Source organism: Ciona intestinalis, chromosome 10 (assembly GCF_000224145.3).
Source record: "Ciona intestinalis chromosome 10, KH, whole genome shotgun sequence".
In the NCBI taxonomy this organism is placed as follows: Eukaryota; Metazoa; Chordata; class Ascidiacea; order Phlebobranchia; family Cionidae; genus Ciona; species Ciona intestinalis.
Genome location: NC_020175.2, coordinates 4,228,756 through 4,241,126, shown reverse-complemented (window position 1 = coordinate 4,241,126; position 12,371 = coordinate 4,228,756). Strand labels below are relative to the sequence as shown.

At 37.3% G+C, this 12,371-nt stretch overlaps 2 protein-coding genes across 4 annotated transcripts in view; one reads left to right on the top strand and one right to left on the bottom strand.

Moving 5' to 3' along the window:
- Positions 1-7,560: 7,560 nt before the first annotated feature.
- Positions 7,561-11,525, top strand: LOC100182513 (D-glutamate cyclase, mitochondrial-like). 3 transcript variants are annotated; one of them, XM_018813666.2, is made up of 7 exons: positions 7,561-7,805; positions 8,665-8,885; positions 9,102-9,368; positions 9,654-10,118; positions 10,173-10,553; positions 10,628-10,776; positions 10,960-11,525. In XM_018813666.2, the coding sequence occupies exons 3-7, from the start codon at positions 9,119-9,121 to the stop codon at positions 11,074-11,076; spliced, it is 1,362 nt and encodes a 453-aa protein (XP_018669211.1). In that variant the 5' UTR covers positions 7,561-7,805; positions 8,665-8,885; positions 9,102-9,118; the 3' UTR covers positions 11,077-11,525. The 3 variants fall into 3 exon arrangements, with proteins under 3 accessions (XP_018669211.1, XP_018669213.1, XP_018669212.1); XM_018813668.2 differs by lacking the exon at positions 7,561-7,805 and adding an exon at positions 8,117-8,309; XM_018813667.2 differs by lacking the exon at positions 7,561-7,805 and adding an exon at positions 8,459-8,550.
- LOC100180171 (D-glutamate cyclase, mitochondrial) overlaps positions 11,526-12,371 on the bottom strand; it is a gene marked incomplete at its 5' end in the record, with an annotated part of 2,732 nt that continues 1,886 nt past the window's right edge. Inside the window, 2 exon segments of the mRNA XM_009861701.2 lie at positions 11,526-11,764; positions 11,908-12,056. Coding sequence (XP_009860003.1) covers positions 11,621-11,764; positions 11,908-12,056 — 293 coding nt within the window.

Here is a 12,371-nt window from a genome sequence, read left to right as displayed (position 1 = left end):
GGGTTTTGGTTACATAAGAATTAGTTGAGGCCTTGTGGGTGAGTTACTTAACAAAGTGCGTATGTCGGCGCATTGACCTTGGTATTATCTTGTTTTGATGCACCGCACCCTTAAGCGCTGAGGGGAACTTAAGGAGTGATCTAGAGCACGTAATGCAACCGAAATAAAGCTGATGAGATGTTGAACGATAAACGTAACGGCGCAAGAATGTGCTGCCAACGTCATGCTATGGGTACAGGCTTAAAAAACATGGAATTTTTAAAGTGTTAGCACCAGCCTGGTATTTAAACCCGTGTTATAACTATGTATTTTAACTCAAGATAAACGTAGATCTTAATTTAAAATATACAGGTAGGAAGTCCTACAATGTGACACGTACGCCATTGAACCAGGGTTTACGCCAGAGTTGGCCCACTGCCTTAAAAACAAGCTATAGTTTAATAGTAAAGTTGCGGAAATAACCACAAACTTAATATTCTTCACAAGTTATTTCCAAAAACCTGACATATCACATACAATATCAAAGACAAGACCAAACCATTAAACAGTGACGACGCCAGAAATTGGAGAGTAAACGAGCTAATACAACTTCCTGTCTCTTGGAAAAAGTTATCTCAATCCTCCTCACGTGCAAAATGAGGATCATTGCTTCCGGAGGAGAAATTGATAACCCTGATCTTGGATAAGGCGTTGGAACAAAGGAGTTGAATCAGAGATACAGGCGAGACGTTGAGTTGACTGGGTCGATTAAAAGGAGATTTAAAATTGCTTATTAGATCGCTAAAGTTAGCTCGTCAACGGGAAGAGCTTATAGACAGGTGTGCGGATAAATTAATAACGATTGCAATTCGTCAACTGCTTTAAAATGGGTAAAAGGGTTGACGTTTTCGACTCGTTTAAGTTTAAATCTCGTTCTAATTGCTGCGGTTCCGATTACTTAGATCTCAGCCTTTTACCAGTTACGTTTTGTGTCCAGCTATAAACGATGTTGAAGATTTTCTGTCATTTAACTAATCTTTTAATTATTATAACTTCTGTATGTAAAATTATAAATCTTAAGTCACAAACTGAAACAATATATACAAATACAATGGACTAACCGCATCACACCAGTCACACCAGTCTGAAGCAATATCTATCGGGGAACCTAATCTGTACTTCAAGTCCTATATATAACAAATATACATCTTCGTCAATGCCTACGCACATACGCGTACATTATTGTACAAACAAAAAACATTGAAGAGTAATTTAGTAACACGTATCATTATGCTTGGAACAATATAGCGCTGACTTATGAAACGGGATACGTAATGACATTACAAGCTATTCACTAGATGTAATACACCTGTAAAAACAAAAACGAACCGTTCCGACTGTTTTGAAGGTAAACTGCCGTAACGTGTTCTATAAAAACCTTTCAAGTTACAATATAAATTTGCTACTGCGTTTTAACACTTGTAGTAAAGTATCTATGCTTCCCAACCACTTAGTCCTAGTTACTACTCGACAAAATCTGAAAGCTCTTGAACAATTGTACTGCAATAGCCCTTCAATGGGATTTCTCGGGGCAGAGGAACGGACGAAATGCCACAAAATCGTTTGGCGTTCGCTGTAATGCCGTAAGCTGTAATGATCTGATCGGAAAGGATAAAATATACAAGGAATTTTAATTGAAAGCTAATTGCGTTTTTCTTAATACGATTAAATCGTACCAAGCGATCGAATGATACATAAAGTTAATATATCACGTTTCATATGAGTATATAAATAGAAATAAGCTACATTTTTAAGACTTTAAATTTCAAATCACAGAAAATAATCCAAAACTACGACGTAAATTCTTTCTGCTATGTCGCAATTAGTGAGTTGTGAGTATCTCTTTCTCGTTAGCGATTGTGAAGTGCCCTCTCTCTCACGCTGGTGATGCGCTGTGGTGTTTGTTACTTTTAATCTTTCGTTTGATACACTCTAGCACTCAAGAATGTTACACTAGTACGCAGCTCTGAAGTAGACGTTACGTACCGCAACTGTTGATAAACTATAAAATGGGCAATTTCCTAACTAAAAACCCATTCTCATTTTTCAAGACAAACTATATGAGTTGTTTACCAGAACTGTCTTTCTGCTGCAACTCTGAGCTGCCTAAGTGAGTTATCTTACCGGGCATGACACCCTGGCGTTGCGCGCTATACAGAGCGTGACCTATAATTGCATGAAGCGAGATCATAACACAAAAGACCTACTGCCCCTATCGCGCCAATAAAACGCATTGAGCCGAGTAAAAGGGTCGGTGGTTCCCACCACTTAGGTATATACCGCACTGTCATAACCATCAGCCGGTTGAGATTTACGAGAAATTTGCGGCAGCGTTATCTTGAGCAGTGCAACAGTTCGTCCCTCAATGGTGACTGATGCATGAAAACAAAATCAAAATCTAGGCCAGCGCGTCGAATGATGTTGCCAATACAGGTCTAAATCCAAATACACATTTCTGATCCTTAACCCGTCAATACTGCTACTGATAGCTAACGACATAGCTAACCTACTCACTGCCTTGCTGTTTAATTGGACTGAAAGTTGGGTCTATGGGCAGATATTCTTTAAAATACCGATAAGAAAAGTCATATACTAACATGACTCACTGATTATGGACCTATGATATACAGTCTATTCCAAAAATAAAACCAGAGGTATTACACTTTCTGTGACATATACCTGTTCTTGCCTGATTACTAGCCTACAGTATTACTCTAATAGGCCAAACATTATTTCTAAACACCTCAACTAATTCTACAGGATAAAAACCGCAACAATTCTGGTTAAGTCACTTGTGATTGCGCCCAACCAACTTCTGACGTATAGAGAAAAGGAAATATCCCAGCTGTCGTTGTCCCTACGGCCCAAGAAGCGAGTAATAGACTGAGCGACCAGAGAAACATTAGTCGTGAACTTGTGACGGACAAAACGTCATTCCAAAACAATTTTCCACAATCCCAGGACAAAGACGTCACTCAGATTTGGCGCTGAAGGATCACGGATAACAGAATGAGTGTTAAAAGCACTGCTGGGGTTCTAAAGCGAGTTTACAATATGGCGTTTTTTCCAGTAAGACAATTACGTGCTAGTTTCCTCTTTTACTTGTTAAAATCTATTTTAAAGGTTTAAATATAAATTAACTTGTCTTAAAACTGGCTATAGTTAAAGCCAAAACCACTAACACTCCAAAGACAGTTATATACAATAAACATGACTCGTGATATAACATAATAAATCGACGGGTTTGCCACGTAGCGTTAAGCGTTTCAAAACCACACCACGCTTTCATACTACTATATTAAATATAAAATAAAAGAAACCGAATTAACAAAACAGTACTATACCATGGCTCGCTGTTCAACAAAAGACAAATCATTTAAAATGTTGAAACACAACAAAATAACAATTGTTAATATAAATTTGTTTATAAATGACTATTGGAATTGCGCCACTGTGCTTTTCTTCCCAAGAATTATACTAAGGCGTGATACCAAGCATGTAATTCGATAACTTATTACGGCTCCTTAAGTTTTAAAAACTGCCGACCGAACAGGAGCAACGCGATTTTCAAATACAACACACAACGTTGGCCAATGGCCAAAACAAAGTTGCAATTTTCTGTAATAACTTTCTAACGTTCTTACTAATTTGTGTACGATCTTGGTTCATTTATTTTAGGTTTAATTAGACGCTGGAAAGCTGTCTTCAGTATCGTATCGTTACATTACTGCTATAAACCGACGTCCCTATATATAAACAGTGCATTCTGTGTATATATTGTTTATATACCGAGTCTGCTACAAACACGCCTGAACTTGGCAAATTTAATTTTAAGATTTTCTGCTACAAAGCCTAAAAAAACAAAAAAAGGCACAACTGAAGAAACGGAACAATATTTCAGTACCTTGCCGTTGCCAACTGAAACTATACATAACACAAGGTAAATCATAACAACATATTGCTAAAACGAAAAAGCCATTGGCAGTAGCACCGCTTACAATATTGCTTTCTACCCAAAGCGTAACATTTTCATTTTAACGCGGGCAAAATGTCACAAGCTTAAATTTGATGCGGTTTTGGTCGTCATAGTAGGACGCCAGTTTTTATTAAAAGTGTTCAGTATAGACTTTTGCTGAGTGTCAAGTTCAAGGCTCCTGTGGAGCGAGTTTCGCTGCAGAATTATATTTCAGCGCTATCATATCATTCACATATGGCGGGGCGAGGCGTAACATAGTAACATACCAGATCCCTCATAGGCTTGAAATCACATTAACGTTGCGTGTCGAATTGCAAATCCAATTTTAAAAGTGATTTTATAAGCGTACAAAGTATTCGCAATAAACATGTACAGCTTAGGCCTAAAACAGAAAACAGTCACTATCCGCGCTCAAAACATTCCGCATAACTACTATTTCCGCTCATAAATGCATATGTTCTGCTACTATTAATGCAGCAAAGTTTTTTAAATTGTCAAAACACATTAACATTAAAATTACTGTAAAGTTAGATTGATAAAAACAAAATATACATTACAATATAAATCGGCATTCTGGTATATATACAACTAAAATTAGTACCGGTACCTTTACAAAACATTATTTCATAAACATAACTAAACTGAATTAAATAAACAACTAATGAACTAGAAAATGAACACGAAGCCATAACTAACGCGTGTTACTAATTACTACAAATCTCAAGTTCCATTCGTTTTGAAAAGACCTCGCCATCTTTTTTCCTTGTCTCGCTTTTAAACTGCACGATTGTGACGTAACAATAGGTTGCTGCAGGAGCAGCAAGAACGTGTTTTGCGTACTGGGGACAAAATAAGTTTAAAAAAAGATTTTACATACGATGTTAAAACCTTTAAAAAATAATATTTCTATAGAAAATCGCAATCAGTACTAATTGTTTATTTTAAAACGAGCTCTAACTTTCGACATTTTCCCGTTACTTTGAAAGCTGTATGTTTACTTTCGGAAAACATACAACAGAAACAAAGCGGTGATTAGCGGTGATATCGTCCGTACACTAATTGCAACAATCGATATAGGCTCTTTGTTTTCGTGTAAGAACTAACCCGTTTCTCACGGCTTCACGCGTCGTAAACACGCGTTGTCGATTTTACAACGAGGTATTTTAAAGCATTGCCCGTTTCAGTAAATAATTCTCAATTGATCAATAATAAAAAAAAAAAACTCCCAAAGTAGTTTTATTTCTAACGCCGATTCTCATTCTGCGTTCAAAGCTATTCGCCGCGTTTCCGTTTCAGGCCATCAGCAACCTCCAATTTTAAAGGCGCAGGTATAGTGAGTCACCATAAATGCTATAGTTTTCATCTAAATTGAAAAAAAAACTTTATAAAGTGTGTATAATGTTACCTAGCTTCAGAAAGCCCCAACTAATTCTAAATGTCATTTCCAGCGGCATGTTATAGACCATTCTTTTTAGCAAAGACCATGACCGAGAATGCGTTAAGTTAATTTGTTCACAGTTTCCTCTTAGCCAATATCTCTCAAGCACCTGCTGTTCCACTGAAAATGTACGGAAATCGCGCCATTTGAATTCAGGTGCTACTGTACAAGAACGTTAAAAGCGTGATATTGAGCCACCTGTGTTACGGGTAGTTTGGCACGGAAGCCAAAATTATACAGTTCTCCTTCTCGATATACCTAACTGTTTGCTTGGTGTCATGCGAGTTTCCGCCAAAATTAAATGCACCATTACCCCGGCAATATTACGAAAAGTTATTATATAATAGAGTGGAATAGGATGGGACATCGCTTTATTCTATTTTATCGTTCCATTTGGTAGTAATCAAAGAACGTTCAAAGAATAACAAAACCGTATCGTTACGAATCTCATAGACCGTTGTTAATTGTTTGAAACACGATCAGGATATTTGATTATTATGTCTCAAATGTTTCCCATCTTTCTCCACTCTAATATAATTGTTCAAAGCACATTACAAGCATAGTATATGCTATACGTTAAACCAGTAAAATCCTATATTATTTATAATAGCTGTAAAAAAAGACCTTTTATTACGCGATTTCACAGATAGTAAAACGCTATGCCTTTTACATAATTATAAATTGCTGCTGGAAGCCCATTCTTCATTTCTGAAGCAGGCATGTCGTGTTAAATGAGTCGTAGCCGGTTAACAAGGCGGTTTTCTGACCCTGCTACACCCAGGGGATCTGTACTCATATTTTTTAAAGGCGGGTACTTAAAAACTCTTTGCGCCTGCGCGGCAACGTCGTTTATAACTTGTTGCTAGACAAAACACCCATTTGTTGCCTAATTTTTCTATACGGGAGCAACCAAGCGCAAGTTACTATGTGTGGCTAGCACTTCAGAAGTAATGGGACTTCATATAATAATGCATTGTTTCACTACGTTAATGACATATTCTGAGGTTTATTGTGAAATTTACGTTTACGATCGTAAAATGTTAAGCGCGGTGCAAGCAACTAGAGTATAAACTTCAACGCGTGATTAATGCGCTCAATACACACTTCAAGTCATAAACGTGAATACATCAATAATGTATGGCCCCTTAGAAGTATTTTTTGTATTGTTTATATTGAGAAAACGAAATAAATGAACTATGCTCTGACTACATGAAAAAACGCCATTTTTTGGTACGAAACGTAAGTATGCCAATATGACATAGATATTTCTAAACAACGATTACTGCATCGGATAGCCGAAAAAACGATCTGCCATGCACATTTTTATTGCTATTGTACTCTAGCGACACCTAGCGGTGTTAGAATATCGCACTCAAAGGTTAACTGGGTCAAACTTTTTATCCTGCATTTACGTAAAAAAACATTGCTTCCCTGCAATGAATAAAAAATACACACGAATAAAATTATCCACAACGAAAAATGCAATGACAATTCTCCTATACGGTGGCAAAGGTGACCGGAAACATATGTTTTCTGCATGTTTAGCTATGTAACAGAAAATGAGTATTAGTTACTGCATGTGTTTGTCATAGAAAATTAATGGACTCAAATACAAAAACAAAGTAAAAAAAATAATAATTCCTTAACGCGAAAATGCAACAATTTAAACAACTTAAATTTTGCAACAGAAGAAATACTTTCTCGGTCGACCGCCGCAGGGAAATCGTTCATGCAAACAAACATTGTTTTAATGAAACCTGCATCCGCACATATGTTATTAATATCCACTTACAAACTAGAGTATAAAGGCTGTTGTTTTGTGTTAACAGATAGTAGACGGTCGTTGTTTTCTTTTGGCGCTTGGCTATTACAACATTGAGGTGATCACTAAAACATTACAAACCAATTTAGTTGCAGATAATACAGTGTAGGTATAGACCACTTTATAGTTCAGCATAATTGTAAAACAGTTAGAGTGACTTTATTCTAAATAACAGTTGGTGGTAATTTAACGTTATAACATATGTGGTAAATAATAAATATAGTACTCTGCTTGGGGTATATTTTATGGTGTTCGTTTTATTGCAGCAAATAGCCCTACCTTGCATATTAGTGTGGACTCCACTTTTTTAAGTGATAGATTGAAAGTTGTGTTGCATAAACTCTAGTCTAGAACGTTTGGACAGTAAATATAACCTCTGCAGAAAACAGTTGTGTCGCAGCAGCAGTAAATACTGTGTGATAAACCTTGAACATACACAATGAACCTACAGACTATGAAACCGGCTGCCATTAGAGAGCTTTTAAGAAAGGGATTGCACAAAAATGAAACAACAGCGTTTTGGGCTGAAGGTAGGTTTTTATGCGTAAAATTGTAATATATTTCACAACTGCATAGTTTTAACGTCATAATAAATAAAGCTCTCTGTTTACTGGATGTTTTCCCTTCCGTTTGTATCAGTTTTTTGTGTTTATATACGAACGTTTTCAGTTACTTACTCAGTATTGCAACACATTCTTTCTTGGAGCAATCATTGGTTAAGCGTCTGCTGTTTTGAGCGGCTGCAAGCGTACGAGACGCCGCGTCGTTCGAAAAAAGGAAACACACAGCAGTTCTTTTTCTGCCACTGTATTGTGGTCGTTGTATTTAGTGTTTATGTTAAACAAGTTTATTATGTTTGAAGAAGGGTAAAGGTAATATGCAGGTTCATGTAGTTGTGCGACTTTGTAATGCAAATGAGAGTAACTTGTATTGCCGTAATTAGTGGAGTTATCAGTGATATGCAGTTAGCATAGGGTGCCTCTTTCGTTGTTGCAGTAGCTCATACCTTTTGCATAGACTTTTTCAGTGGCATGGTCAGTAACATTTTTATCATATGGGAAATCCCATGCATCGGCGTAGGCTACGGCCGAATTTAGTTTCAAGCATTTGTTCAGAAGCTGTTCGGTTTTTTTAAAACTTTGTTGGTAGCCTATCTTTAAAACACATTTGAGCATTTCTATCAATGCACAAATTTTAACTTTATTATTGGAAAAAAACACTGGAAAAAAAACACTGGACTGGAAAATAACAGTCAAAGGCGCTACTATCCACCAAGTTACTGTCCGAAACATCTGCTGATTAGAGTTTAGTATCCGGATAATAATTTGGTCCATCTTTAGAATAAAAGACGTTACCATCCCCATTCATACATTCACGTATTTACAATAGGATACAAGCAGGCCAATCTGGCCGTGATGCCAAGCGCCTATGCTGCGGATTTTAAGAAGTTTGCTCATGGGAACGAAGGCTCTCTACCTGTTCTATATACGTTAGCGAAGTGGGCGAAACTACGGCTGGTTATCTCAGCCAACATAGTAAAGTCACAACTGACGTGCCCGCTTACCAAGTGATTTCTAAAGGGAAAAGAAAGATAGTTGAAAATTTGAAAGGTATGAAATGTAACAGGTGACTATAATATCACAGTATACTGAAGTGAATTGACAATCACTTCAGTATCTTATGGTGAAACTTTACTAACCGTGTGTATGCGAATCCGTTACTTAATTTCATGCGATTTATATGCTGTATAAATACGAATAAATGTAAACTAGTAGTCTCTTTTACCAAGCATCACAGAACTTGTATTTATACATTACCTAATTCAGAATACGACTGGTCGGATATGGTAACGTTCTACATCGGCTGCAGTTTCTCATTCAACAAAATCATGCTGGAAAACAGCTTACTTACACCAAGCGCGAAGTGCGTCTCAATGTATAAGACGAATATTGAATGTTACCCCAGCGGTCCTTTCAAATGTAAAACCATCGTAAGCATGAGGGCTATGCACAAGGATAAATTGTCGCAGATACACCAGATCACGTCCCCACTAAAAGATGTACACGGTGCACCAATACATTATGGAAATCCAAGTAGGTTGGAATATAAACGTATAATTAAACTTGATTTGCTTGGAACGTCACAGTGTACTTACATATTTATATTAACAGATATGTTTCAGTATAAAATCAAAGTGGTAATTATGAATGATAATTATAAATGATGTTGTAAGTAACCTCCGTTAACATCAATGAAGTTTTGGACTCTTCTTATTTTGTATCTAAACACCTTAATCAGTAAATATAAAACAATATTACTATGCTTAGTAACTTCCGAACATCATGGTTGGACCAAGTAATCTCTATTTATCCTTACAGGTGCAATTGGGATCCCTAATCTTAAGGATTGTTTTGCCGGTAAAACTACCGATTTCGACGCTGATGAAATTCCAGTGTTTTGGGCTTGTGGTATGACTGCTTTTGAAGCGATATCTACTGCAGGTTTAGAGTTGGCTTTTACGCATGGACCTGGATCTGTCTTTCTAACTGACGTTCTCCAAGAGAATATAAAGGAAGCAAAAGACCCGAAAGAGTTGTGCGAAGTTATAGAATACAGTCCTGGCATGTACAGCGCGTTGTCAAAGCATGCTGTCGATAAATTGGAAGCGTTGGATAAGATCGTACAGTGTGATCTTGGTAAGAGAGGAATTGATCAGCTTATCGTGGAAGGAGATTTCATCAAAGCTGCTCTTGCTCTTTCTCATGCCAACAAAGTTGCCATAGTAACAGGAGCACCGGTGCATCAAACCCACGAGCAACCTGATGAGACAGATGGTCTGCCAGGTAAGTAACATTCATGCGTAACGAATTTTTTGCATGACATTGTGTTTTTTCCAGGTGTGATTAGTTTGGCTGCCGCTCTACAATCTCTGGATAAAACCATTGACGTGCTAGCAGACTCCTACAGCTTCACAGTAATCCAGAAGATTATTTCAAAATGTGTAAAAACAGGGTTGCTCAAAAGCCCAGTTACAGTTATCCAAGCACAGGATCTTAGTATGGTGTACCAGAAAGATGTTCCGAAGTACGACGTAGTAGTTGCTGCCTATAGCATTCAAGATTTAAGTTCTGAAATCAAACAGTTGACTAAAGATATCACAGATGCAACTAAATTTCCCAATGTTGTAGCAATTACTCTTGTTCATAAATCGGAGAAGAAACCAACTGACAACATTAACAAATCCAATGAAATACATGCAGGACTTACAATTCAAACAGGTAGAAATATTAGGTCCAAGAATAAGATGCAGACTGTTTTATCTAGTAGCTTAATGTAAACTTTCTATTTTTAGCAAATTTAAACTTGGCATTCTGGTCTATGTCATGGTCTTTGTATACGTTGATGTCTTGCCCCATCCACGAACGTTATGTGAGAAAAGCGATTGGTTTTCCTATGGACGTTGCTGGAATGATGAAAAAATGGCTACCAAGTATTGACACGGTAATACTGAACAGTGCAATACGTTTTATGTTCTTGTCTATATGGGTGAGGACCTTGTCGAAAACATGCCATTAAATTAGATTTGGCCCGTAACTCCAACATGCAGCTTGCTAATGTATTTAACATAACACATTTAACTGAAACCGGAGTTGTTCAACTTTATATTTTGCATGCTTCAAATAGGTTAAAAAAACAAAGTCAATCATGCAAGAGTGTTATACCGCTGATACTACGGGTAATACTTTCAACGTCTTAGAAAACCTTCTGGTCGAAATGGAGCAAATTGCTGACAAAAAGTAGGCCAGATTTTATTGTGCATATAATCGTCTGCTATGTATGTTTATGTTTATGACATGTATATTTGGTTCGAAATCCATCTTCAAGCTTATTAGCAGGGTGCGGCGTGTCACAATAGCTTGTCAAATAATAGTTGTGGTATGGTGGGGGAAGATGGGACATCTTTAGCATATAGTGTTCAAATATCCTATTTTAAACAAATAACAACGGTCTATGGGCGTCACGAGGATAAGGTTTTATAATCCCTCGAATGTTATTCGTTTACTACCAGTACCAAATGGGACAAAAAAATAAGGCGAAAAGGTGTCTCATCCTCCCCCACCCTATGTAGGTCACTATTTAACTGTTAACTAACCTGTTTTTATCCATAGCCTGTTTAGTATACATTCAGTTTACTCGTTTCTTCTTTCGTTTTAAATCAGAATTTTATCTTGTTTATAAAACAAACGGTGTTAAATATTGCCAACAGCGGCATATTTGAAGAATATTATATTAAATCGGTGAAAGAGTTAAAAAGATGCTGTATACTATATGCAACAAGAACACATCATCGAGCCACTATATCAAGCATTTGTTTCAATATCTGCTGATGTTCGTTGTCAAAATACATTCCGTCAACTGACATTAAAGCTGCTGGAGATATCCCATCACGAAAACCAAAGCTCTCGGCGATTGCTAATATTTGTCGCTCCTGAGAATTACATGTATTATTTCAATCATATCTCCTTGAGGGCACATACGCCCACAAAGATAGCAGCGACGAGTATTGAACCTACTCTGGGATGTAATACTGCATTTCAGTTTAACTATAACGTATAACCTAAAAGTGCTTACCCTGTCCACAGTAGGCAATGATTCATTCATAATTTCATCCACATTAACCGGGAACCCAACAGCTCTTCGTACATAACGTTCATGGATTGGGCACGACATTACTTGATACAATGCTAAAGCCAGCCCGGAGCATCCCCAGTTCGAAACTCCTGAAAAATACGAACACCATTCTGTTACATTAAATGAATGAATGGGTAAAACTTTTTTACCCTTGCCGAGATGGACAACGACAACCTTTAAACACTCCCACTCTGGCATATACTATAGGGTCGTGCACTGAACTCGGTGTATCTAGCTATAGAGGCAGGCGAGGCTTATGTGTAACGGTGTCGTAATTAGCGACCCTTATGAAATAAAATGTAATTTCATCCGGCGCCGTGGCATATTTAGCGCGCCTGCCTCTAACCCAGAGGCAATGGGTTCAAGGCTCGTCGCTGCTACTATTGTGGGCGTATGTGTCCTTG

Bases quoted from the DNA above. Each gene is read 5' to 3' on its own strand.
- LOC100182513 (XM_018813666.2), top strand. From the start codon at position 9,119: ATGGTAACGTTCTACATCGGCTGCAGTTTCTCATTCAACAAAATCATG. The intron at 10,119-10,172 runs GTAAGTAACATT...TGTTTTTTCCAG, and splicing joins TGAGACAGATGGTCTGCCAG to GTGTGATTAGTTTGGCTGCC. The intron at 10,554-10,627 runs GTAGAAATATTA...TTCTATTTTTAG, and splicing joins AGGACTTACAATTCAAACAG to CAAATTTAAACTTGGCATTC.